The 23,990-nt window shown below is 45.7% G+C and overlaps 1 protein-coding gene across 5 annotated transcripts in view; it reads left to right on the top strand.

Annotated features, from left to right (window-relative positions):
* CCBE1 (collagen and calcium binding EGF domains 1) overlaps window positions 1-23,990 on the top strand; it is a 226,020-nt gene that overhangs the window by 168,265 nt on the left and 33,765 nt on the right. For 4 of the 5 annotated variants that reach the window (XM_032311026.1, XM_032311025.1, XM_032311029.1 and 1 more), the window contains one exon: window positions 23,155-23,207. In XM_032311026.1, coding sequence (XP_032166917.1) covers window positions 23,155-23,207 — 53 coding nt within the window. Of the gene's footprint in view, window positions 1-20,574; window positions 20,610-23,154; window positions 23,208-23,990 lie in introns of those variants that run through there. The other variant, XM_032311027.1, reaches the window with a different exon arrangement.

Here is a 23,990-nt window from a genome sequence, read left to right on the forward strand (position 1 = left end):
GTTCTCCTTTGACAGATGGTGCGGAATGAGGTTGGGAGAGGAGAATAGAGTTGGAACCTGGCGATCCTTAGCGGCCAGTGGGGGCAGAGGGGATCATGGATCTGATGAGTGAGGGCCTGCAGCAGAAGGCTCACTGAGAATTTGAACAGTAGCGTGGCCTAGGGAGGGCGGGATTGCCCTGGCCATGGCAGACTCAAAAGACCTGGGAACCTGGAGTTGTGGAAACCAGCTCAGAGCTTGTTAGCCATTCCCCAGTGTAGACGGATGTGGCTTTGACGCAAGCGGTGGCATTTGTAGAAATGGAGAGAAGGGGTGAATGGAAGTACAATGCCTTTATTCAAACCAACGGCCCTTGATGTTTGGGTGAAGAGAATGAATTGGAAACTTTAAACCTAGATGGATTCGAGAAATGAGATGAGGAATTCCAAAGGGATCTTGGTTTTGGAAAGGAGATGATAGGGTTGATTTTCAAATGTTTTGACTGAACAGTTGATGAGCTATCTGGGTGAAGATTTCCCAGGATCGTTAGTAAGTGCGGCTGGAACTGGAGAGAGAGGTTGGGCTGATGGTGCGGATGTGGGGATCCCTGTTGCAGTGAAAGCCACAGCGAGGGCTGAGGATGGAGATAGAAAAAAAGAACAAAGAGGCCAAAGAGAGAGCTTGAGTTAGAGAAACCTCAGCTGAAGAGGACCCAGTGCAGGAGAAGAGAGACCCACGTCTCTCACTTCCGGGGGGAGTAACAGCCCCTTTTCCGGAAGGGAAGACTTAGCTTAATACTTTCCAGGTTTTTCATCCCAGAAGTGATCACTGGGAGGTTGCATCTCATGCTGGGAGCTTTTGTCCACCCCTTGCCAGGGGGCTGGCCCATGTGGCCCATGTCTGCAGAGCCTGTACCCCTCTGGCTCCCTGTTAGGCATAACTAGTGGCAGGCCCCAGGTTTGCGGTCGGGACACTTATTTCTCTGGCTCCCTTCTTGCAAGGCTGCCTCAGCCTGGTCCTCTCCTGCCACTGAAGGTCCCTGTTCCACCCAGGGGCCCACATAGCACACACATTCCCCCTGTGCTCAGTTTCTCACCCTCTTTTCATCCTTTTGGGAATTGCGGTGCATTGGATTCGTCTCCTGGTGCTGCCATGACAAATTACCACAACCTGGGTGGGTTAACACCCTAGAAATGTATTCTACAATTCAGGGAGCCAGAAGTCTGCAATCAAAGACGTCATCAGGATTGGTTCCTTCTGCATGTTCTTAAGGAGAAGCTAGCCCCATGCTCCTCTAATAGCTTCTGGCAGTTGCCAACAATCCCAGGATTCCCTGGCTTGCAAGGACATCACTCCAATCTCTGCCTCCATCTTTAAATGGTCACCTTCTCTGTCTCTGTGTATCCTTTTCTGCTTTTCTCCTTCTTACACTGGGTTGAGGACCCACCACAATCCAGTATGTTCTCTCCATCCTTCCCTTCCTTACATCTGTAATAGACCTTATTCCCAAATAAGAACACGTTCTGAGGTTCCAGGGTGGAGGGCAGTATTCAGTCCCCTGCAAAGGGCAACAGCTCCTATATCGCCAGCCCTGAGTTCCTGCACTTGCCCTTGTGGTTTCCCTCCACCCTGACCACATATTTGTACTTTAGTCTCTTTGGAAACAACCCCGCCTTGAATTATCCTCATTTCAATGCAACTTCTATTTCCACTTGGGACTCTGAGTGATGAACATCCCTTTAGTAAATTTCTTACCTTTTATTCAAACCTATACATATTACAACTAATTCATCATTTCTCCTTTTTTGGGTTTTGCTGCCAGAAAAGGTAGCCCTAAACATTGTGTTCAACCGTGTAGAAGCTCTCTTTAGGTGAAATTTCTGCTATCTTTATCTTTCCCCTCGAATAACTATTATTTTGTTCTCATTTTAACATGTCTTTATAAATTATTTTTAATGATATGAAGTATAGCTTAGTAAGAAAATGCTGGTTCTCCAAGGCTCTCTTTCTCTGGCCAAGTCCATTACTACTTCAAGCTCATCCTTGGAGGAATCCATTTGGACATCTACTTCTTACACTTCGGGGCATGTACATTTGGTTCCTATAAAGCATTATGTTTTGAATTCACACCAGTTGATCTTGACTGAGAGGAGCGTTCACATCGTTTTCCCCATGTGTGTGATACTGAGTTTGTGTGTAGTTGCAATCACACGTCTTTATCATGATGAGTGTGTCACGGCGTAGTCAATACAACCTACAGCATCCGGCCCAGTGATGGTCACTCTCATCCATCTCCTGGGGCCATCTCTTGGTTGCATGTCAAGTTTGAGGAAGCCATCCTGTGGCCCTTTGGGAAATGAAGAGGAACATCCCATCCAAATCGTAGTTTTCAGCTCTTAAGAGTTTGTGACCCGAAGTCCTGTACTCTTGCTCATTATCCTTCACCCACAAGGGAGCTTTCAAGTAGTATCAAGATATCTGGCATTTTTCATACAGTTGTAGAGCTGGGAAGAAGCTGGAAAGAGGCCATGTAACCCACCCGTGTGAGTTCCTTATTTTGCAGTGAGTAAACAAAGGTCCAGAGACGAGACTCCACCACCCAGTGCCCCATGATGTGCTTGTATTTTAGCTGGAGAGGATGTTCCCAGCTCAACACCTTTTCCATTGGGATTTGCTGTGTGTGACCTTGACAGGGTCCAAGTGACACACAGAGCAAGTACTATGGAAGTTCGGCGGCAGAGGAAGAATCTTCTGGCTTGGCTCAGAGAGCCAGGGAGGGTGTCAAGGAAGAGTAGGTTGAGATAAACCTCAATGTTGACCTCTCTACACGCTAAGTTCCAGTTCTCATGGCAGCAGCGGTTGGGGGGGAAGGGGGGACAGGAAGAGATATCCAAGACTCAATTTAATAAGTCCATCAACCTAACCAGGGGCTGGCTCTTTATCCAAACAAGTGAGGATAGTAGTGGTCAGTGAGAAATTTTGATCAAGGAAATTGCACTTTGGGTAAGAAAGAAAAAAGTAGACATTCTAGGATCAGATGCTACTACTAATAGCTATTACTGAGGAAAATAGTTTTGAATGGAGTAAGTCTAGACAAAGATGTCAAGGAAGCCTATTTTTAGTTAGAATTTAATCTTTAATTTTTTCATGTCTTATGATTATTCCCAAAACGAGTAAAATCAATAACAGGATAACATCTGAATTGTTGAGATTGATTATACTGAGACACACACACACACACCCCTTGCACATATGGTCAGTGGTCAAAAATTCAGTATCTTTGCTTTCCTCCCCCGACTCCCAAATTTGAGATTCTGTTCATTCAATCAGTGAGTCAGCTTTGTAATATTTATCAGCATTTCCCTTTTGCCAGATCTGGGGGTAATTACGAAGGTGAAGAAAACAAGCCTCTTGTCTCCTAGGAGTTCACGGTCTGGGTGGAAGGTCAAACATTTAAGTGAGCGAGAGCTGAAGGAGACAGAAAATGTGTTACGGGGGGCTCTTGTGAGCTGGACCTTTGATGTGGCCAGATCCCGGTGGGGAATGATAAAGGCAAGGTGAGGTGAGGCCACTCCTGCTTCACGAAGGATTGGACTGGAATCATAGGCACTGGGAGCCAAGGAATGTTCTTACACAGGGTCATAAAATAGATATGTTTTAAAATATCTGCACTCAGTGGGCTGTGGGAAAGATGGGAGGCCGGAAGATAAATGGAGAGGCTATTAAAAAAAAAAGTAGGCTGGAGTGATTTTTCAGTCTGAACTAAGGTAGTTGGCAGCAGAGATGGAGAGGAGAGGTGGATTCTAGAAACATTTTCAAGTGTCCGTCCTGGGGCGAGGGAAGGTTGTATAACGGCATGATTGGGAACCCAGGCTTTGGAGTCGGGTGGACCTTGGAACCGATTCCAGCCCCATCACTTGTGTGACCAGAGCAACCGCCTCACCTCCCCAGACCTCCTTGTGGCTGCCTAACTCCACCCACCCCCCTGCAATGGTACAGAGCGCTGGGAAGACAGCAGGACCTGAGGGGGCAGTAAATGTCAGCTGCTGTTCCTGCTGCTGTTCCTCCGGCAGGTCAGTTGGACCCAAATTATCCTTTCTCTGCAGCAGACATTCAATGGCACAGGAAGGGGGTGGTTCCTGAGCCCCGCAGGGGGGTTCTCACTACTCACTGCACGGCTGCCGGGGCACCCACAGCACCGCACACAGAGTCGTGGGCACGCCACAGGCTGGTCCTCTAGGGGCGCGGGGGATAGGCACCAGCGCGTCCCCAACAGAGAACAGGTCAGAGCACTTGTCCTGCTGACAGCGAGCCGGGAGCCTGTCTTCACCAGCATGAGGGGGCTTTTCCTCTCCTTATAGCTGCAGGTCGCTGTGGGTCGGCTCTGTTTCTTTTTAAGGGGATTTATTATTCATCGGTGACACAGAGTGTGAAGCTTCCACTGACAGGAGAGGTGGTGCAAAACTGGAGGGGAGCCCGTGGTCCCCCTCCTTGCCGGAGAGTGATGACTGTTGGCTTTGAGCAGCCTGGCCGCGGAAGAGCCTCCCGCCGAAGCGCCCGGGGACCCTGCAGAGCTCCTCGGGCCCTCCTCTCACTTCTGAAACAGAATTTATGGCCTTGTATTTCTTAATGTGCCTTTTTCACATTTTTCCTTTTTTTTTTTTTTTGGTAAGGAGATTGGAGCCGCAAAGCCAAGTCCTACAAGAATTCCAAGGACGCAGAGTTGGGCTCAAGTTCAACAGACCAGTGTTTCACGCTGCCCTCTGGCTCACCTTTGTTTAGATAAATAATTGAAAGGGTGCCATTTACAAGGCTCAAGCCTCAGAGGCTCACAGAGGAATCTGGCTGAAGGCTGTAATTGAAAGCAGGAGATAACCAACAACACAGCCTGTTCCTCCCGTGGGATGTTAATGGGGTTGGGGGGAGATTTATGGTCTTTGGAATTCATGTTCTTAGGTTGCCGGTATCAGAGGATGAAGACATAGGACTTTTTTCTTACCGGAAAAAAAAAAAAAAAATTGCATAACATGCCCCATACCCTCCCCAGGGATTGTTTCGATTTTCAGTTGAGGCTACAGTCCATCCGCCAACACTCAGTGCGCACAGGCGGTGGGCAGGCTGGGCTGGGTGTTCCCGAAAGCAGGACAGGAACCTGGGGTCATGCCCTGAGCAGCTCCCAGCTAGACAGCAAAAAAGGACACAGCAGATTTCAACCCTGGTGCTCAGTCCCTGCAGATTCTTTTTAAAAATTCTGATCTCCTGGTGCCTACCCCGGAAGTTCTGATTCAGTTATCCAGGGGTTTGTCAGGGCTTAAGTATGTTCATCATTTAAAAAGGAAAAATCTCAAGAAGTAGATTCCAGCAAGCCGCCAGGATTGAGACCCACCGTTGTTGGGGTTTTTTTCCTAGATAGTCTAAAATGAGCAGATAGTACGCACAGGAACCAGAAACCCCTCCTGGTGGGGAGGAGTTCAGAGAAGGCATCTAGAGGAAGAGGAAGTGCAGCTGGACCCCAAAAGGTAGGTTAGGTGTGTTTGGGGTCAGGCAGGGAGAAGACTAGTCACACTTCCAAGCAGAGACTTCAGGAAGGGGGTTTCTTCCATGTCGCAGGGGTTTTCTAGGATTCAGCTCAACCTGGCACGCACTCGATTTTGCACGAAACACCAGTGCATCTGCTTGTCAGTCTTATTGCTTCTTCCTAATGAAACCCACGGAAGGATGTCTCCCGGCCAGGAGTAAGGCACAAGACCCCAGGGGAAAGCAGTCAGAGGACGGCACCGAGGCACCATCAGGGACTTACACACACTTAACATTGGCGGAGACACTAGAACTTCCCTTGTTTCTTAAAGCAAGCTGACGGTTAAGAAGCACGTTTCCCCCTTGGCTTACTTTGCACGGCCGGCACCGCTCATTTCATGTTGAAACTCAAGCTGTGACTCTTGCTCAAGGTTAGCAGTAAATCATTTACTAACTGCTCAGAGCATCTGGACATTCATTTGTTATTGACAGGGTGTGATGAGGGCTGTGTCTACAGGTGAATAAGAATAAATTTGAACCATCCATGAGTGATTTCCATATAGGAAACTAATATTTGTGCTTTTGATAAAACGCACAGCAGTCATGGAAACCCTACTTACGATTAACCCCCAAATCAAAAGCCTTTTGTACTATCACTTCCCAAGACTAGATCATCCCTATGTTACCAGGATAGCTGGAAAAGTTCAAGATCTTGGTTGCGAAGAGCAGAAGTGCTACTTGAATCTCCAGAACAGAGGGGGCCGGGGTTTGGATGGTTGGTGTTCATATGGGCAGGGGAGGGACGGGAGAGGTGACATGGTCAGAAAACAGGGCCGCCCCGGCCGGTGACTCTGCCCTCCTCTCCCTCCTGAAGTCCCTGGTCAGGAGTCTGACCAATACCCAGCATCCTCCCCTGACTCAGGCTTTCAGCCCACTGCTCTTCCAGACCTTTCTCAACTGCGGGAGACTCCTTCGTACCACTTTGGCTATATCTGGCCTACTCATGGGGTGTCTGTTAGTGTAGAGCCCTGGACAAGAGCATGAGATTGGTCCGTCGCACTGTTTTGTCCTGGGAGAGATGGCTGGACTGGACACCCTTGATTCAGATGCCCCTTCCCAGCCTTCTCAACCCAGAGGAGCAGGAGCATTGCCTCTTGGCACAAAGTAGGACTGTCCGGGCTACCCAGTCAGAAGCAACAAGGGGCTGGGGAGTTCTCCCTAGGAAGGGACCAAGGGTGGGTAGGGCATAGAGACTGACCTCTCCGGGTAATTTGAGGTTCTACTTAATAAGGCACTACTATCACTTACCATGTAACAAAACCCAAACAGTGCTGTGTCCCTCAGGCCAGGATAAACAGGACCTCGTCATGCTCTTCTCAATGTCCTGTCTCTGCCCTGAGTGGTCTTCCATTTTCTTCACTGTCTAGATAGATCTTATCCCTCCTGTAAAATCCAAATCAAATCCACAGAGAATTCTCAGACCGCACTGATCTGAGCCTGCCCTGTCCCGTGGTTGTCTTTGATGGACTGAGTATCTTTTGATAGGGTGAGTATCAGATTCCTTTCGAAGGTCAAGTTGTAGTTGAACTGTTCTTAACGTTCTGAATCCTCAGTGATTATACCACGTTTTATTTTGGGATTCTTTCTGTTTCCTAAGGCATCTATCGGTGACTTGCCCAGGGTCAGCGTTCGTTGAGTATTCACTGATTTCGTGTAAGTTACTGTGCTGTTTATCTTCCTGTCTTCCAATGCTTCATACCAGTTTGTCAGAACTGTTATGAACATTCCTTTAATACACACTGTAACCCCTGTGCTAACAGAAGAGGACAGAGAGTCACAGAAACCACGACTGTTTTTCCCCTGCTGTCATTATTATTATCCCTTTATAGGACATTTTGTTTAAAAATTTATTTATTTGACACAGGGAGAGAGAGAGAACACAAACAGGGGAGAGGGAGAAGCAGACCCCCCACTGAGCAAGAGGTCCGAGGCAGGATTCAATCCCAGGACCCTGGGATCATGACCTGAGCTGAAGGCAGACGTTTTAGTGGACTGAGCCATGCAGGCACCCCTGGATATTTCTTGTATAGCAAGAACTATACCAAGTGCTTTATCCACCCCATTGAAACCCTAGCAAAGTACGTATCAATACTGCATTTCTCAGAAAAAGAAACTGTGAAAATGTAAATTTATACATAACCATATCATTTCATCAAACCAGTAAGTGGGGGACTTGGGTTTAAACCTCAGGCCTGCCCGACTTTAAAACAGATGTCCATAAAGTGATAATATGCAAGGTCTCCACATTTTTGTGTTTAACTGTTTGATTCATTCAGGCCTCCTAAACACAGAGGCTTATGTTGCCACTCAGCAAAGATCCAAAATTAGCATCCTGACACCCCTGCTTACCTGGACAGGCTGAGTTTGCAGGCAGCCTCTGGACTGTGGTCCCACCGCACCACTGAACAGTCTCAGATACCTTGCCCAGACTAGCTGGGCACCCTGGTTCATCTCTGAGAACACATACTGTGTGCTCCAGACAGAGCTGACTATTTGTAGTCACAGGAGGCAGAAATTGTTAAAGACAATTTGCCACTATTCCATGCAGGAAATATTACTAGGGTTTACTCCTTAATATGTAGCCACTACTCCTGCCAGCCCCGAATTCCTTCTACACCTTGTAATGCAGAAAAGGAGGAAGGAAGGAAGGAATGTAGGTAGGTAGGTAGGTAGGTAGGTGGGCCCATTGGAAGCCAGAAAAGATAAAGCAGAAGGATAAAAGAAAAGAGAAGATAAGGCTGTTTGTTACCTTTATCACGTAAACAGCATCTTGGAGGCATTCTTCCTGAGGCGGGAGTTCTAGCCAAGCTGGGTTCCGTCAGGATGTGCCAAGCATCTGTGATCCCACACTAGGCTCGTGCTCAGGATAACTGAGACCTGATGCCTGTCCTGGAGGAATTCATGGTCAATTAGCAGAAACTGACTGCAGCATGTACAATGGTAGAGACTCACATAGCTTCCTGTAGCCCCTAAGATTCTGCGTAGAGCCACCTCTACTACAGAGCCCCAAATTCTACTTTGTTATTGGGGATCAATACTACTCTAAGAAACTGTCTCTCAGAATGTGCAAAAAGGAGGGCACCTGGGTATCTCAATTGTTTAAGCAACTGTGTTTGGCTCAGGTCATGATCCTGGAGTCCTGGGATCGAGTCCCACATCGGGCTCCCAGCTTCATGGGGAGTCTGCTTCTCCCTCTGACCCTCTCCCCTCTTATGCTCTCTCTCTCACTCTCTCTCTCTCTTTAAGTAAATAAATAAAATCTTTTTAAAAATTTTGCAACAAGGAAAAAAATACCACGATAAATGACAAATTGCAGAGTAGACTCAACATAGAAATGTGGGCAGCCTTTCCCTTCTAACTGACCCTTCAGATATCAAGAGCCCACATTGTTTTAAAAATGGTATACCAGGGCACCTGGGTGGCTCAGTGGGTTAAAGCCTCTGCCTTCAGCTCAGGTCATGATCTCAGGGTCCTAGGATCGAGTCCTGCCTGGGCTCTCTGCTTAGCAGGGAGCCTGCTTCCCTGCTGCTCCCCCTCATGCCCCGCCTGCCTCTCTGCCTACTTGTGATCTCTGTCTGTCAAATAAATAAATAAAAATCTTTAAAAAATCAAAGTGGTATACCATGCATCGGGAACATCCATTCCCGCGCCTTAGGAACCCTTACTGAGTTTATCCGTGTGATAACTGACTCGGGACGGGCTCCTGAGAACCACGACTTGAGCAGAATTGTCTAGAGGTTGTGAGCACCTGCAGGCTGCAGATCCCAGGGAGGCAGACCTGTCCTAAAGAACCTACAGCACGAGCCAGGTCTGAGAGCCATCCAGAGGCCTTCATTACTTCCCCATGTGTTTGTAAAACATTTCAAGACATCTGCTCACTCGTACCAATGTCTGGAATGGTCAGAAACGAATTTCTTACAGCAGCTCCTTCTAACTCGTGCCTGTTCCCCCTCCCCCAGCGCCGGGGACTGAGGATGTATTTTTTTGATGTGTATTTCTTTCTTTCTGATGCAAAAATACTCATACATGGAATATTTCATACTATCATTAATAATTTTGCATGAAAGGTAATTATTTGGAGACAGGAGTTTTTTTATTTTTTTTTTAGAAATTTTAAAAACCCACTTAAATAAAGTATCATTTACATCCTTTTAAAATAAATTTTAGAGAGAGTGTGCATGCGTGAGAGGGGCAGAGGGAGAAAGAGAGACTCTCCAGTGGACTCCCCACTGGGCATGGAGCCTAACACAGGGCTCGATCCCCCGAACTTGGGATCTTGACCTGGCCTGAAATCAAGAGTTGGGCGCTTACCCAACTGAACCGCGCAGGCACCCCTAATTTACATCCAGTAAAATGCACCAATTCTCAGTGTACAGTGAGTTTTGACGAAGTGCACAGCCATGTAACTACCACCACAAGGAGAGCTAGACCATTCTCATCACATCAAGAGCCAGGATATTTGGAGGTTGGGGGAGAACTTCAAGATCACCCTAGTCCAAGACCCTTTCTTCTCAGAATGGAAAGCAGAGACCCAGGGCAGGACAGCGATTTATTCAAGCTCACGGCACAGTCTGTTGGCTTCATCAGTAGCACTTTCCTGACTAGTCCTCTCTCTCTCCAGCTTCTCTCCCGGTCCCAGTTTTTGCAGGAGGACATCTCCCCAAATCATGTCCTTGGTCCTAGCTTCACCCGTTCCTCTGAAGACCCTGCCTCGCCCTTGAGTTGCCCGAGGCCTCAGACATCCTGAACGTTGTGTCCAAACCAAGGGCAATTGACCCCTTCTATCATCCCAAAATCTGTGCCATAAAATTCTTCTGATCTAGTTCTTCCCTTCTTAATAAGCAGCTAGTCAATGGTGACCTCATCCTCGAGATGGCTCTGCTGAGAGAATTCTCTAGTCTCAGTCTGCTCTGTTTTTCTTATTCTCGACACCCCATGTGTTAGGAAATCCTATAGATCCTGCCTCTAAAATTTCTTTAAAGTCCGTCTTCATTGTTCAGTTCCACTATCCTATTTACACTGTCTTCATTTCTTCCCTAAGGTATTTCGGTGGCCTTCTTTAACTGCTGTCTGCAGTCTTTCCCATCGGCCTCAGCTCTGGGCCTGTACTGTGATTCCCTGACTCATGGATTCCGTGGGGTTCGGGCTTGGAAAACACATGCTGAAAGTGGTCTCCATCCTTAATCAAGGACAGGGAATTACTCCCCAGAAGGAAACGGAGATTGCCAGACAAACTGGATTTAGGGCCAAGCTAGAGCGGGACAATTGTAATGAGTATATAGTGAGGATGAGTGTCCCTTTGTTTGGGCCCAGATAAATATTTCTGGGCCAGGACCAACTCTGTGGCCACACGTTGCCGCAGCCTCTAACACTGAGTGACCGCTCTTCCCAGTGTTCTTCGGTCACAGTGCTGCCACTGCTCCGTCTTGTGTTCTCAGGAGCTGTGAGTATGTATGTCTCGCACACTCGCACACTGATCGTCTTCAGGCGCCACGGGCAAACCTCACTCGTCGCCATAGCTCCTGTAAAACCCAGTTCCCGGAAGAGGTGGCCTCTGGAACCCCGTAGCCTGGATTTGTGTCCAGCCCAGCTACTGATTTGAACAAGTTACTTAAGAATTCTGTGCTTTAGTTTTCCTATCTGTAAGAAGCGTGGTTATGCGAATTTAATTAAGTAATCTATGGAAAATGCTTGGCTTGGCATATAGGAAACTCCCAATTAAGTGTTGGTTGAATTAAGTCAAATGCTTCCAGTTGTTAGCTATTCTGAAGTTTTTACCACGATATTGGATCATTATATAATTCGGTATCTAAAGGAGAAGACTTATGCTCTCATCTGTAAATGATTTAGAGGTAGAAATCCCACTTTAGGGGCACCTGGGTGGCTCAGTGGGTTAAAGCGTCTGCCTTCGGCTCAGGTCATGATCCCAGGGTCCTGGGATCGAGCCCCACATCGGGCTCTCTGCTCGGCAGAGAGCCTGCTTCCTCCTCTCTCTCTCTCTGCCTGCCTCTCTGCCTACTTGTGATCTTTGTCTGCCAAATAAATAAATAAGTAAATCTTGGAAAGAAAAAAAAAGAAATCCCACCTTAAGCAATGCATACAGTTAGACCTGAGTTAATATCCGTTGTACTTCATTTTCCATAAGAGTTTGATGCACGTAAGGACTGTGTCACATGAGTAATTAATGTAAGAAAGAAGATCTCAGATCGGGTCCCGTCCGTCTTTGAAAGTCATTACAAGTAAAGCTCTCTGCTTTAAGACTTCCTCATTTAATTCCCAGGTGACAGACCCGTGGGCAAAAATCTGAATCGGGAAATTGTAGCTACATGTTTCCTGTACTGAGAGCTCCCTGGAAATGCCTCATTTACAAGGTGAAGTGCAGGGAAGAGGGGCCGACTGCCAACGAAACTCTGCCCACTGTGCAGAAAGGAGGGTCGTAGCCTTGTGAAAGCAGAGAGGACTCTAGCTCTGGTTAATTTATGACATTTATATTTCCAGACGTTTATATTTCAAGGGTCAGTATTTCACAAGGCTCAAGGGCTCCTTGCCCAGTCGTTCCTGGAGCAGAATAAAAGGTTCGGTCTCCTCCAGGTCTCCTTATGGCTTACTAACCTTGCCTTTCAGTAACCTTGCTCCCATAGATTCATTTCCTATAGTTACTTTGGCTCTCAAAGCTGAAATCAAAAATAATAGCTTAAACAAGGTGGGAGTTTCTCTTACACAAAAGCATCCCGAGTCCTTAATTGATATGATGGCTGGAAAGCATCACTGAGCTTCTTGTGTGTTGAGCCTCCCATCGCCATGGTCCAAGACGGCACAGTGCCATGTCCGTGCTGCTCATGGGAACATGAAAGGGAGAGACTATGCGCCCCTCCTGTGTAAGGGTAGCACCTGGCAATTGTACATATCAAGGCTACTTGCGTACTGTTGGCCGGCTTATTCCCTAAGCAGTACGGTGGGTGAGAGGCTGGTTCAGAATAGTTCCTTTTTTTCCCTGGGTGGTTATGGATCCAGCTCTAATTTGGGCTTTTGTTGCAATAGAAAAGAAAAGGAAGTAGGTAAGGAGAAACCACTAGCTCTCTCTGCCACAGTAATGACCTCTGGAAGTGCAGCGGTCATGGGTCATCTAGTTCTCTTACTAGGGAGAACACTAGAAAGCGATGTCTAAAAACAGCCTTGTGGATTATTTGCCTTTGATCTCTGGTCCCGTCGAGGATGCCCTTCTCTTCCAGTTTGGCAGTGAGAAGTTCATTTTCTTCTATTAGTTTTAAGATATAACACGTTCTCACTATGGAAGCTATTACCCAATCATTGCAAGAAATCTGGAAAATACGGGCAAGGAAAGTGAATGTAAGGAGGGTGCCGGGAGTTCGCAGTTTAGGAGTCCAACAGAGAGGTCAGAGTTGAAATCCTCACCTGACGCTGAATCCACCCTTTGAAGGAGAGAGAGGAAGAGGAAAGGCTGGCTGAGCTGCAGAGAAAGCCCGGAGTTGGGATGAGAAGGTGGAGGAGCCGTCAGGAAACTTCAGGAATGTTTCGGAACCACAGATGACTTCTTGTATTGTTTGGTTTACCGTGAACAATTCAGGGCTTGAAGATATGATTGCCTTGATGAATGCTATTGTAGCAGATTAATAACTGTTCAGGCAAGAGCACCTGGGTGACTCAGATAAGCGTCTGCCTTCGGCTCCGGTCATGATCCCGAGGTCCTGGGATCGAGCCCCGCACTGGGCTCCCTGCTCAGCAGGAAGTCTGCTTCTCCCTCTCTCTGTGCTGTTCCCCACTGCCCCCATTCGTATTCTCTGTCTCTCAAATACATAAATAAAATCTTAAAAAGAAAAAAAATGTCAGGTGTTCCTAGGGTTATGGTTAGAGGGTTGATACAATAAAAGCACAGCAGTGACTAGGGCTCTGGGCCCCACGGTGTCACCGCATTGGGTGAACTACACAGCTGCAGGGAGTAGTCTCCACGTCCACGCACGGTCCGTGGATCATGGCCCCACGGAGTGAGATACGGTTCCCAGTTCTCGGTGCTTCTGAACATTAGCAGCCATGGGAATAAATGTCAGAAATGCATTGGCTTAAAAACGTTTCACAAATGGGGGAGAAGTTCCATTAAAATACTCTCTCAGGCAAACCTCTATTCAACCAGTTTTCTGATGTGAAAAAAAAGAATGAACATCCTTCTAAATGATACACTGCATCCCAGAGGCAATTTCTTAATAAATGCCATATATTGTTTCCCTGTGACTTGGTCCAAATCCGTTTGGTTGAAACCTCTTTGGTCAAGTTTGCCCAAAATGTAAATCCTGTGGAGTCTCTGGGTGAGGGAATTCACAGTAGATGCCTGTATGTGCTGTTCTCAAATGTGCTTCTTTACCAGCTTCAAAACCAGCAGGTTCCAGAACCGTCGAGCCTGGCATTAGAAATGTACCAAAACGCCCTTGAAAAATCCCCCAAAGGCCTCTTTATTTTATTATTTCCTTTATTTTTGCTTATTAAAAAAATAAGTACCTGCTATTTGTAGGAAAATGAGACAACACGTAAAAAAGAACCTGACTTACTGTGGCGATCATTTCACAGTGTCTACAGATGTCAAATCATATGTTGTGCACCTAAAGCTGGTCTGAAGTCATAAGTCAATTTTAGCTCAAAAAAACAAAAAACAAGAAAAAAACAAACAAAAAACCCCACAAAGAATATCTTCCCTCTTACCCACATAGAGAGATCTGTGAATACCCAACCTAACCTTTCTTTTCTTAATGAAAAAATATTACATGTGTGCGTGTGTGTGTGTGTGTGTGTGTGCATGGACACAGCTTTATTATTTCTTATACAAAGATAGTGCCAAACTACCTCTCTCAATTTATCATCTGATGTTTCAGAAATGATCAACTTCTCAAATGAAATAGGGAAAAGGCAGCCAGCAAGCAAGATGATGAGGGTTGGTGGGCTAGAAAACTCGTTGGGGGAGGCAGGGGGGAGGGGAACAGGGAGAAGAGAGCTGGAGGTCGAGCGCTGACATCGTGGCCAAGAGGCAGGGTCTTGTCTCCAAGACCTGTGTGGCCTCCGGGTGGCCCTCTGCAGGGGTCTCAGGGTCCCTGAGAAGCGCTGACAGGGCAGGGAGATAGGGAGGCGCTGGCAGAAACTTACGAAGGGGCCCACACAGGTTCTCAGTCCTACACCCCAGGCCATTGTCCGCACCTCCCGGGAGCTCCCAGGCCAACTTTGAGCAAACGGTGTAAGATCTGGTCACGTGCGTGCCTTTCATCCTCGAGAACAGAAATGACACTGATCAGAGAGAGGGGAGTGGAACTCGGTAGTAGCCCGAGGGGGTTTCCTTCTGCTAGCCAACAAAGTCATCTTTGCACAGGAGCCACCATGGGAATGAAACAGCCAAGACACTGGCTTTTGACCTGCCGTCAGTCAGCGCGCCTGTGGCTCCCTGAAAGCCACGCCCACGGCAGTCAGACTGTGGCCCAGCTGCTCCCTTCCCAATGCTCCCCCTCCTCTAAAACACCCCAGCATCCCCGACAGTGAGCTCTGGAGTAGGGACACAACAGGAAGACCAGCCTATTTCTTTCTACGTTTTCTGCTTGATGGATACAACACTGTCCTACCCTGCGTGCTTCTTTGCTCCTTGGTCCCTCGTGCCAAGCCAGCGAGGTGTGTACCATTACTATCCCATTTTACAGACACACAAATCAAGCTAGGGTGGGTTTAAGTCACTTGTCCGGGTCCCACAGCCGGAAAGCAGCAGAGCCTGGATTCACACCTGGGAGGTACCTCCCTCCAGGGCCAGAACCGTAACCGCCATCTCTTCTGTCTTCCTGGGATGCTCAAGACAAACATTTGTGAAGGAATAGGCTGTCCACCTTTTCCCAGCCTCACCTCTCTTCAGTGAGGACTGACTAGTTGGGGATGTGGGGAAGCTGCCATCAGCTGGCCTTCAGAAGCCATCACCAGGAGGCTTGCCTTGTTCCGGAATAAGATGTTCCATTGAAAGCTTTCTTTAAGAAGGTTTGGAAATTCTGTGTGCCTGGGCAAGATTATCTGCTCGTGGGTATGTCCCCCGGGGGCCTCTGGCTTGGTGTGACAGTCTTGAGTTTCTCGGGTCCATCTTTCCCCAAAGACTGTACCTTCTGCCTCTTGCAGTGGTAGATGAAGAGGAGCTGATATGGGGTAGGGAACAGGAAATGCAACTTCTTACCAGACCTTCAGATTGTCTGGCTCTCTTCCAGCCTCCCCTTTCCTTGGTACCTGGTGTGTCCAGTTCCTAAGCCTGGCTGAGGTTCTGCAGGGTGTTGGTTTCTCTGCGATAACCTCTTCTGGAGGCTCATAGGTTTGAAGTTTCTCCACTCTGCAAAATCGCTTCCTGGAAACCTGGGTGGCTCAGTCAGTTAAGCGTCTGCCTTCGGTTCCGATCATGATCCCAGGGTTCTGGGATCAAATCTCACATCAGGCTCCCTGGTCAGCAGGGAGTCTGTTTGTCCCACTCCTTCTGCCCTCCCCCTGCTTGTGCGGGCACACACTCACACGCTCTCCCTCTTATTCTGACAAATAAATCTTAAAAAAAAAAAAAAAGGCACTTCCCATTCTCCCATCTACTGGCCATTTTCCTATCAGACTCAATATTAGAATTATATTCCTAATCTATGGATTTTGACCTTGCATTTTTATTTCTTATTCCCATTATCTAGGGTTAACTTGTGAAAGAAGAGGCCAAAAATACTACTTTCCCTTCATCATCTTGAAATAAAACTTTTCTCCCTCCCTCTTCTCTCCCTCTCTGCTTCTCTTTTGTTTCCGGAAGAAGATCTCAGTCACTGTATAGGAAGTGGAAAGAAGAGACAAGTCCCAAGATGAAGGCATCTGGGAAGACTGGGTTCTGCTGTCTTCTTTCTGTGTTCATAAAGTGGCAGCTGCATCACTGTTCTGCCCCTGTGCCTGGCCCTATGCTGGTTAACTTTATTATCTATAATCCTTGTGGTAATTCTGCAAAGCAGATATTATTATTCATGTTTTATCCATAAGGCATCTGCATCTCAGCGAGTTAAAGAGATGAGCCCCAAATCACATCACAAGTTTTTTAAATGGCAGGGCCAGAACTGTAAACCAGATGTGCTTGACCCCAGAGCCATTGCTTCATCCACCGCATGGGGCTTGGCACAGAGAACCCTAAAATACTCTAAAAAGTGCAGAACTTAAAAAAAAAAGTTCTGATCTGTCTGGTGCATATCTGGACAGCCAGGCAAAGGAAACCTGAAATAAATCTTGGGAAAATTTACTATTGCAGTGGAGCAAGTGTTGAAATATTTCTTGCCCTATAACTCAGTTGACCTTTCAAGGTCCCTTCTCATCCTCTAATTCTATAGGCAGTTTAAAAAAAAAAAAACTTTCTAGACTCTGCTAACAGCACACAGTCAAATGATGGTATCTCTATCATCTTCATTTTCCCGACTCTGTTTTTCCTTCCAAAAGCTCTCACACACACTTGGTTGCTGGGATAGATCTCTGGCTGCACTATTTCTATTTATGATTCTCTGTGTGTGTTAATGCTCTGGGGTACCCAGGGGACGCCTCCACAGACTTTCCTGATTAGCACATGTCGCCCTTTATATGTAACCACCCCTCGGATCACCACTTCTCCTCGCCAAGAGACGAGAAAAGCATCTGCATTTGGAAAACCAAGCCATGACACATGAAGTGGGTTAAGAAGGACCGGCTCCCCAGAATCCACATGAGCTTTTCCCATCTTTGTTTGTTTTTCTTAAAGATAAAAACCACACGGCCATGTGTGGAGCTGGGTCTAACAAGTGCCTCGCTTGCATAACAAGAGGGGGATTTTACTCTGGCTATCTTGACTTCGTTATACATAAATTATGTTGTGAGTAATCTTTGAAATGGCATGACATGTGCAGCCAGTGTTTATTTTTTTATACTTTGGAATATTTCATGGTTTATTTTAAATGGGGGCTTATGTTGGATGGGTGTTTAACGTGCAGTGTAATGCTGTCTTCCCGGGAACTCTAGAGAAGCAGGAGGGTACCCTGCGGTGTCAGACCTCCTTCTCATCAGCAGAGAGATGGAGTTAGGTATGCAAGGGAGAAAAAAACAGCCAAGGGGAGGTTAATTCTTAACTGAGCAGGTATTTAAATGCAACATGGCTATACTGAAGCTTAGATCTTCTCCTGGTAGAGCTCTGTAGCCTTTGGAAAGCATATCAAATCACTGTTATTTAATTTCATACAATGGTAAATGACAGATTACTTTGGGCTTCCCTAAATGGACAATCCCAAGCCTTCGCAATGCTCAGAAAGATCAGAATGCCCAAGTATGAGGTCTTGGACACAGAAAGAAAGATTGTTGTAAGGGTCGCATGTGCATGAACTTTGAAATGCCATCAAACTTCTCAGCGGCTGTATGTTAGGTGCACTGTTTAAATAGAAATAGACAAATAGAACCATATGTTTAAATGTGCGGTTGTACTTAAGATATATCAAAAACACGTGTTTCCCCTCCATCCAACTTTCTCGTAATTTGTTTGAGTTTCAGATAATCTAGGGCCCTGTTCTTCCTCTAACAGTCTTCTGTAGGACAGCTTCAGGTAATACAGTAAGTAAGAGCTGTAAAATTTTAATGATTCGTCCTATCAAGCAGTTTTCTGTCTGATTATTAGGAACTTGGACTTTCTTAAACCATGGAAAACTAGACAGAGTGTAAGTTTCATGGACTGTAAAGGTAGGTCCTCTACCTCTGTTAGAAATAATAATAATCATAAATTTCCGCCCCAGGGGCTTCCCTTGTGTAAAATTATAAATCACTTGGAGGTGTTGGGAAATTATGTTTAATTGGAAAACTCTGGACATTGCCACACATCCTTCATAGCAGTAAATCTCACACACACATACACACACACACATACACACATATATAAAACATAAAATATGCTGAGGAAAGATAAATCTATACTATTTATAGATAAATAATCTATACAAAATAATCTATACTGAGTGTACACATAGAGATTGGCAAATGCGTCTTTTGCAGGGAGGGGACCCTTAGTTATTTCACTCAGGTCTGATTCGGGAGCATCCCAGATGCCACTGGTTTTTATCATGGAAGCCCACTTATTATGCTTTTGAAGTAAGATTGTCCACGGCAGCTGGATTGCACATGAGAAATGTTGCAGGGAGAGATGAGGTTGTGTTGCTGTCCCCAGATGGTCTTCAGAATGCTCTCTGAGCAGATGTGATGTTTGTTAAGTTGTATACATTGTATACATTTTTTATACATTTTATATAAAGTTTATACATGGATTTAATAAAAGTCTTAAAAATTTTTAAAGTTTTAGGAAGAGGGTGGCTCAGTCGGGTAATCAACTGCCCTCAGCTCAGGCTATGATCCCAAAGTCCTGGGATAGAGCCCTGCATCAGGCTCTCTGCTCAGCAAGGAGCCTGCTTCTCCCTCTTCCCCTACCCCCTGCTCGTTCTCTCTCTCTCTCTCTCTCGTATTCTCTGTCTCAAATACATAAATAAAATCTTTAAAAAAATAAAAGTTTTAGGAAGAGATTGCCGACATTTCTCCTATGAGTGGTAACCTGCCTAGCTGACCAGTCTACAAAGATTAATTTGACAGGAGAGCCTGGCTGGCTCAGTGGGAGAGCATGCGACTCTTGATCTTAGGGTTGTGAGTTCAAACCCCATGTTGGGTATGAAATTACTTAAGAATAAAATCCTAAAAAAATAAATAAAACTGACAAATAATTTGTAAAAGTAGAAGGTAATGTTATTAAATTATTGTCTTACTAAAATGTAATGGAAAACATACATTTAAGTGTGTCAAATTTTTGTTAGGTAGAAGGCCTTTTCTGACCTGGTGGAAGGTTCTGACCATTTGACGAAGATGGAAATTTGCTTTAGGACCCAGATAACGCCTAATTTCCCAAATCTGTGGTTTCTGCCCCCATATTCACCACAACATATAGATGATATGTTCACATACATGGCAGCTTCCATAGACTATAGGCAATGTGTTCTTCCTGATCGCTGGACCATATTGAACTCCCTTTCTCCCCACCTAGAAAGCATGTCCAAATACAAATAATCAAGAGCGATATTTCAGTGGGAATAACCTTGAATATGATTTCTCTTACAGTTACAAGGAAGTTTTTTGTTTTTTTGTTTTTTTGGTTTTTTTAGTTTAACCTTTATAGTCAATGCAGAAGATCTTGGGCTATATTCTGGAGATTTGCAAATTCACCACACCCAGGTTAATTCTTGGCTTCTGAATTAACAGAGCTATTTTGGAAGTGATCAAGGGTAGCTTACAGGAAACCAGCTGGGAGAGAATGGGAGAGAAGGAAAGGAGAGAGGGAAGAACAAAGGGGAATGTCTGCTGCAGTGGGAATGTCAGCTCTGCCCATTTTCACACACAGTGTAGACATTTTGTGACCATGGGAGCCCATTTACAACCCCGCCCATGTTTAATTCTGCACTTCTATTTGTTGCTCTTACTTGCATCACGAATCCTACATGACAGTGGTATCATTTTTGCTTTAAAATAGTTAAGTGTGAAAAAAAAATAAAATAAGCATGAAAAAAATGGTCTTTTATACGTACCCACACACTTACCAAGCATAAAGCATCTCGTTCCTTTTTAAAACTCCAAGTTTCCCGCTGGTACCCGGACTTTCATTCGGAAGGGCTCCCTTGAGCGTTTCTTGTCGCCCAGCCCTGCTGGTGATGAATGCTTGGTTTTCTTTAATCTGAAACGTCTTCATTTCATCTTCATTCTTGAAGGGTATTTTCTCCGGATATAGAATTCCAGATCGGCAGGCTGGTTTGTTTTCTCAGCACTTAAAAGATGACCTCCCGCTGTTTCTGGTTACCATCGCTTTTGATGAACAGTGCACATGGCCACACGCTTCGATGCTGTGCACTTTCTCTCCGCCTGCTTTCAAGGTTTACTCTTTACTTTTCAGCAGGAGGACTATGATGTCTCTAGACATTTTGTATGTGTGTGTGTGTGCGTATGTATTTAACCTGTTTCAGGTTTGCTAAACATTTTTAGTCTAAATTTATGTTATTCATGAAACTTGGAACATTTCCTCTTTTTTTAAGATTTTATTCATTTCAGAGAGACAGCACAAGCATGAGCCGGGGGGTCAGGGGGATGGGGCTGGGCCCTGGGCAGAGGGAGAAGTGGGCTCTCTGCTCTCAATCCTAGGACCCTGGGATCATGAAGTGAGCCAAAAGCAGACGCTTAACTGACTGAGCCACCCAGGCAGGCAATCAAGCTGGGATGTTTCAACCACTTTTCAGATTTGTTTTTGGCTCCATTTTCTCTCTCCTCACCTTCGGGAACTCCAAACCATACATTGCAGCTTTTCAAACTGTCTTAGGGACTGAGACATGGTGCATTTTTAAACCATTTTTTTCTCTTTAAACTGAGCAATTCCTGGAATGCCTGGGTGGCTCAGTTGGTTAAGCGTCTGTCTTCAGCTCAGGCCGTGATCCCAGGGTCCCAGGATCAAGTCCCACATCGGGCTCCCTGCTCAGTGGGGAGCCTGCTTCTCCCTCAGTCTCTGCCTGCTGCTCCCTCTGCTATGCTCTCTTTCTCCCTCTCTGTCAAATAAATAAATAAAATCTTTAGAAATGAAAATTAAAAAAAAAAAAATTCTTAAAAATTGGATAACCCTTATGCCTAATCTTCAAATTCACTGGTTCTTTCCCACTTCCTAGCACCTTTCAGTTGTTAAACTCATCCAGCAAGATGGGTTTTTTTTTTTTAATTTAATATATTTGCCAGCTCTTATATTTTCTTCTTTTCACAGTTTGTATTTCTCTTAGATTTCCTGCCTTTTTATTTATTACAAGAGTATTTTCCCTTATAACATCAAACATCATTGTAACAGCTGCTTTAACGTTGTGTCTGAGAAGTTCAACATCTGGAATTGGAGGTGGCATCCTTGTTTTTCTTTCCCTTGAGAATGGGTCACATTTGTCCAAGTGATGTTGTGGAGACCCAGGGTGCTGTTCTGTTCATCCAAGAAGTGTTGGTCTTTTCCTTTCAGCGGGCAAGTAGCTCGGTGGGATGTAATGTGAAGACTGCCTCACAGTCAGCCCAAGCCTTCAACCAGTCTGCGTTGTACTTAGCGGGGCTGTTTTGAGTCTGCTCCTCACACCTGGGTCAGGGCTTACGAGAGCTTGGGCAGAATTTATACACAGAACTTAAGGCTTCCCTTCTCCAGCACTCGCCTTTCCAGGGTTTCCCTCAATTTTCATGCCTGTTGTTGCCTCAGCTTTGTCCTCCATTTGATCGAGCCGAATCACACCGAGGGTTCCCTGTGTTTGAGCTTTCCACACCACACAGCAACTCTGATAGGCACTGTGATAGACAAAAGCACGAAACTTAGCCTGGACTGGTCCCTTGTTCAGAATTTCAGCTCTCCTCTTAAATCCTGCCTGCCTGTCTTTACTCACCAGAACCTACCGGTGGTGGGCTTCTTCTGTTTTGTCCAGAGTTTAAAGTTACTGTCTGTAGGGGGTTGGTCTCTTAGAAGCTTACAACTCCCTACCGGAGACATAATCTTTCCAGTGGAGACCTACATTTTGAACTAATGGCACCATTTCTCTAACCCAAGCAGAGATACAAGTCTTGGAATTTTTCATTAAAATTGCCTGTTTTGGGGAGCACATGGGTGACTCATTCAGTTAAGTGTCCAACTTCCAATATTGGCTCAGATCATGTGCTCAGGGTTGTGAGCTCAAGCCCCGTGTTGGGCTCCATACTCAACACTGAGCCTGCTTGAGATTCTCTCTCCCTCTGCCATGTTCCCAAGTGCTCACTCTCAAAATGAATGAATGAATGACTGCCTGTTTGCTGTTTTTTTAATTCAAATAATTTAGATACCCCTTCAGTACCTTAAGGGGTACAGATATAAAGAAAGCACCCAGATGAGAGGAAGAATGCCTTGGCTCAAGCCTCAGTCTTTTTTTTTTTTCTTTGACAGAGAGAGACACAGCAAGAGGGAACACAGGCAGGGGGAGTGGGAGAAGGAGAAACAGGCTGACCCAGGGCTCGATCCCAGGACCCTGGGATCATGACCTGAGCCAAAGGCAGACATTCAAGGACCAAGCAACCCAGGCGCCCCCTCAGTCTTTATTATTATTTTAACTAGCCATCATTGTGTTATGATTATCTAGTTATTATTAGCTAATTGTTATAATTAGCAAGTAATGTGAACTCCTGGCTTGTAGGCTGAGGGGCCTGGCCAGCCTCCAATTTCCTTTGTATCCTGGAGGCCTCCAATCGTCTGATCTAAGTGTCTTGAAGTCTCTGTGTTAATCCACTTCCTAGGGTTCAAGTGATTAATTTTATATATTACGTGGTGAAAAGGGCATCCTGCTGTTGGGAGATATGACCATGTGCTAGTGATAATATTTCCACTTTTTATCTCTGCTTCCCTTAAAACTACACAACCCCTTCTTTCCCTTAGGCCTCACTTTTTCTCAGGCACAAGTCATTCAATAACTGAAAAGAATTATACTGTTAATCTAACATCCCATTTAAAATATGTTTTTGTTTGTCTCTTAGGAAAAAATGCTGCAAAGGATATAAATTTGTTCTTGGACAATGCATCCCAGAAGGTATGTAATATAAAAGATTTTGTATTCTCACCTTGTTTGGAACTAGTCATTCGATGTCTATAAAGTTCAGATGTACAGAGGATGTATGTGGTTTATCTATGTGTAATTTCGGTTTTTCTGGCATTAAATTCTTCTAGTGCCAGTTTGGCTACATGTAGCATGCTCTAGCTAAATCATCACACAACTTATACACATATGTTGAGCATCTTCGATATATACAAACAATGTATATGTGTTTCAGGTTTTAAGTTGCCGAGGCTCTATTTCCGTAATCAGCATTTCATACACAATTAGGACAGAAGCATCCTCCTACTTCCCTCTGTGCTTTTCATATGCTAAACTCAAAGCCCCTTCAACCCCTGTGCCCAGCCCAGCTCCAGCAAGACAGAGCAGGGTCAGACCTGGGCCCAGACCTCAAAGCCCACACCCTCAAGCTGGGGAGACAGGGTATAGACAGCATGGAATTAGAGAGACCTGAATTTCTTTTAAAGACTTTATTTTTATTATTATTTATTTGTCAGAGAGAAAGGAGGGGCACAAGCAGAGGGAGCAGCAGGCAGCGGGAGAAGCAGACTCCCCACTGAGCAGGGAGCCCAATGTGGGGCTCTACCCCAGGACCCTGGGATCATGACCTGAGCTGAAGGCAGACACAACCCAGTGAGCTCCCCAGGCGTCCCAAGAGACCTGAATTTTAATTGCACTTTCCATATTACCTTAATCCATTATGGCTGCTCTAACAGAAATACTGTAGTCTGGTGGCTTCAACCACAGATGTTTATTTCT

The sequence above is a fragment of the Mustela erminea genome, chromosome 13, assembly GCF_009829155.1.
Source record: "Mustela erminea isolate mMusErm1 chromosome 13, mMusErm1.Pri, whole genome shotgun sequence".
Lineage (NCBI taxonomy): Eukaryota > Metazoa > Chordata > Mammalia > Carnivora > Mustelidae > Mustela > Mustela erminea.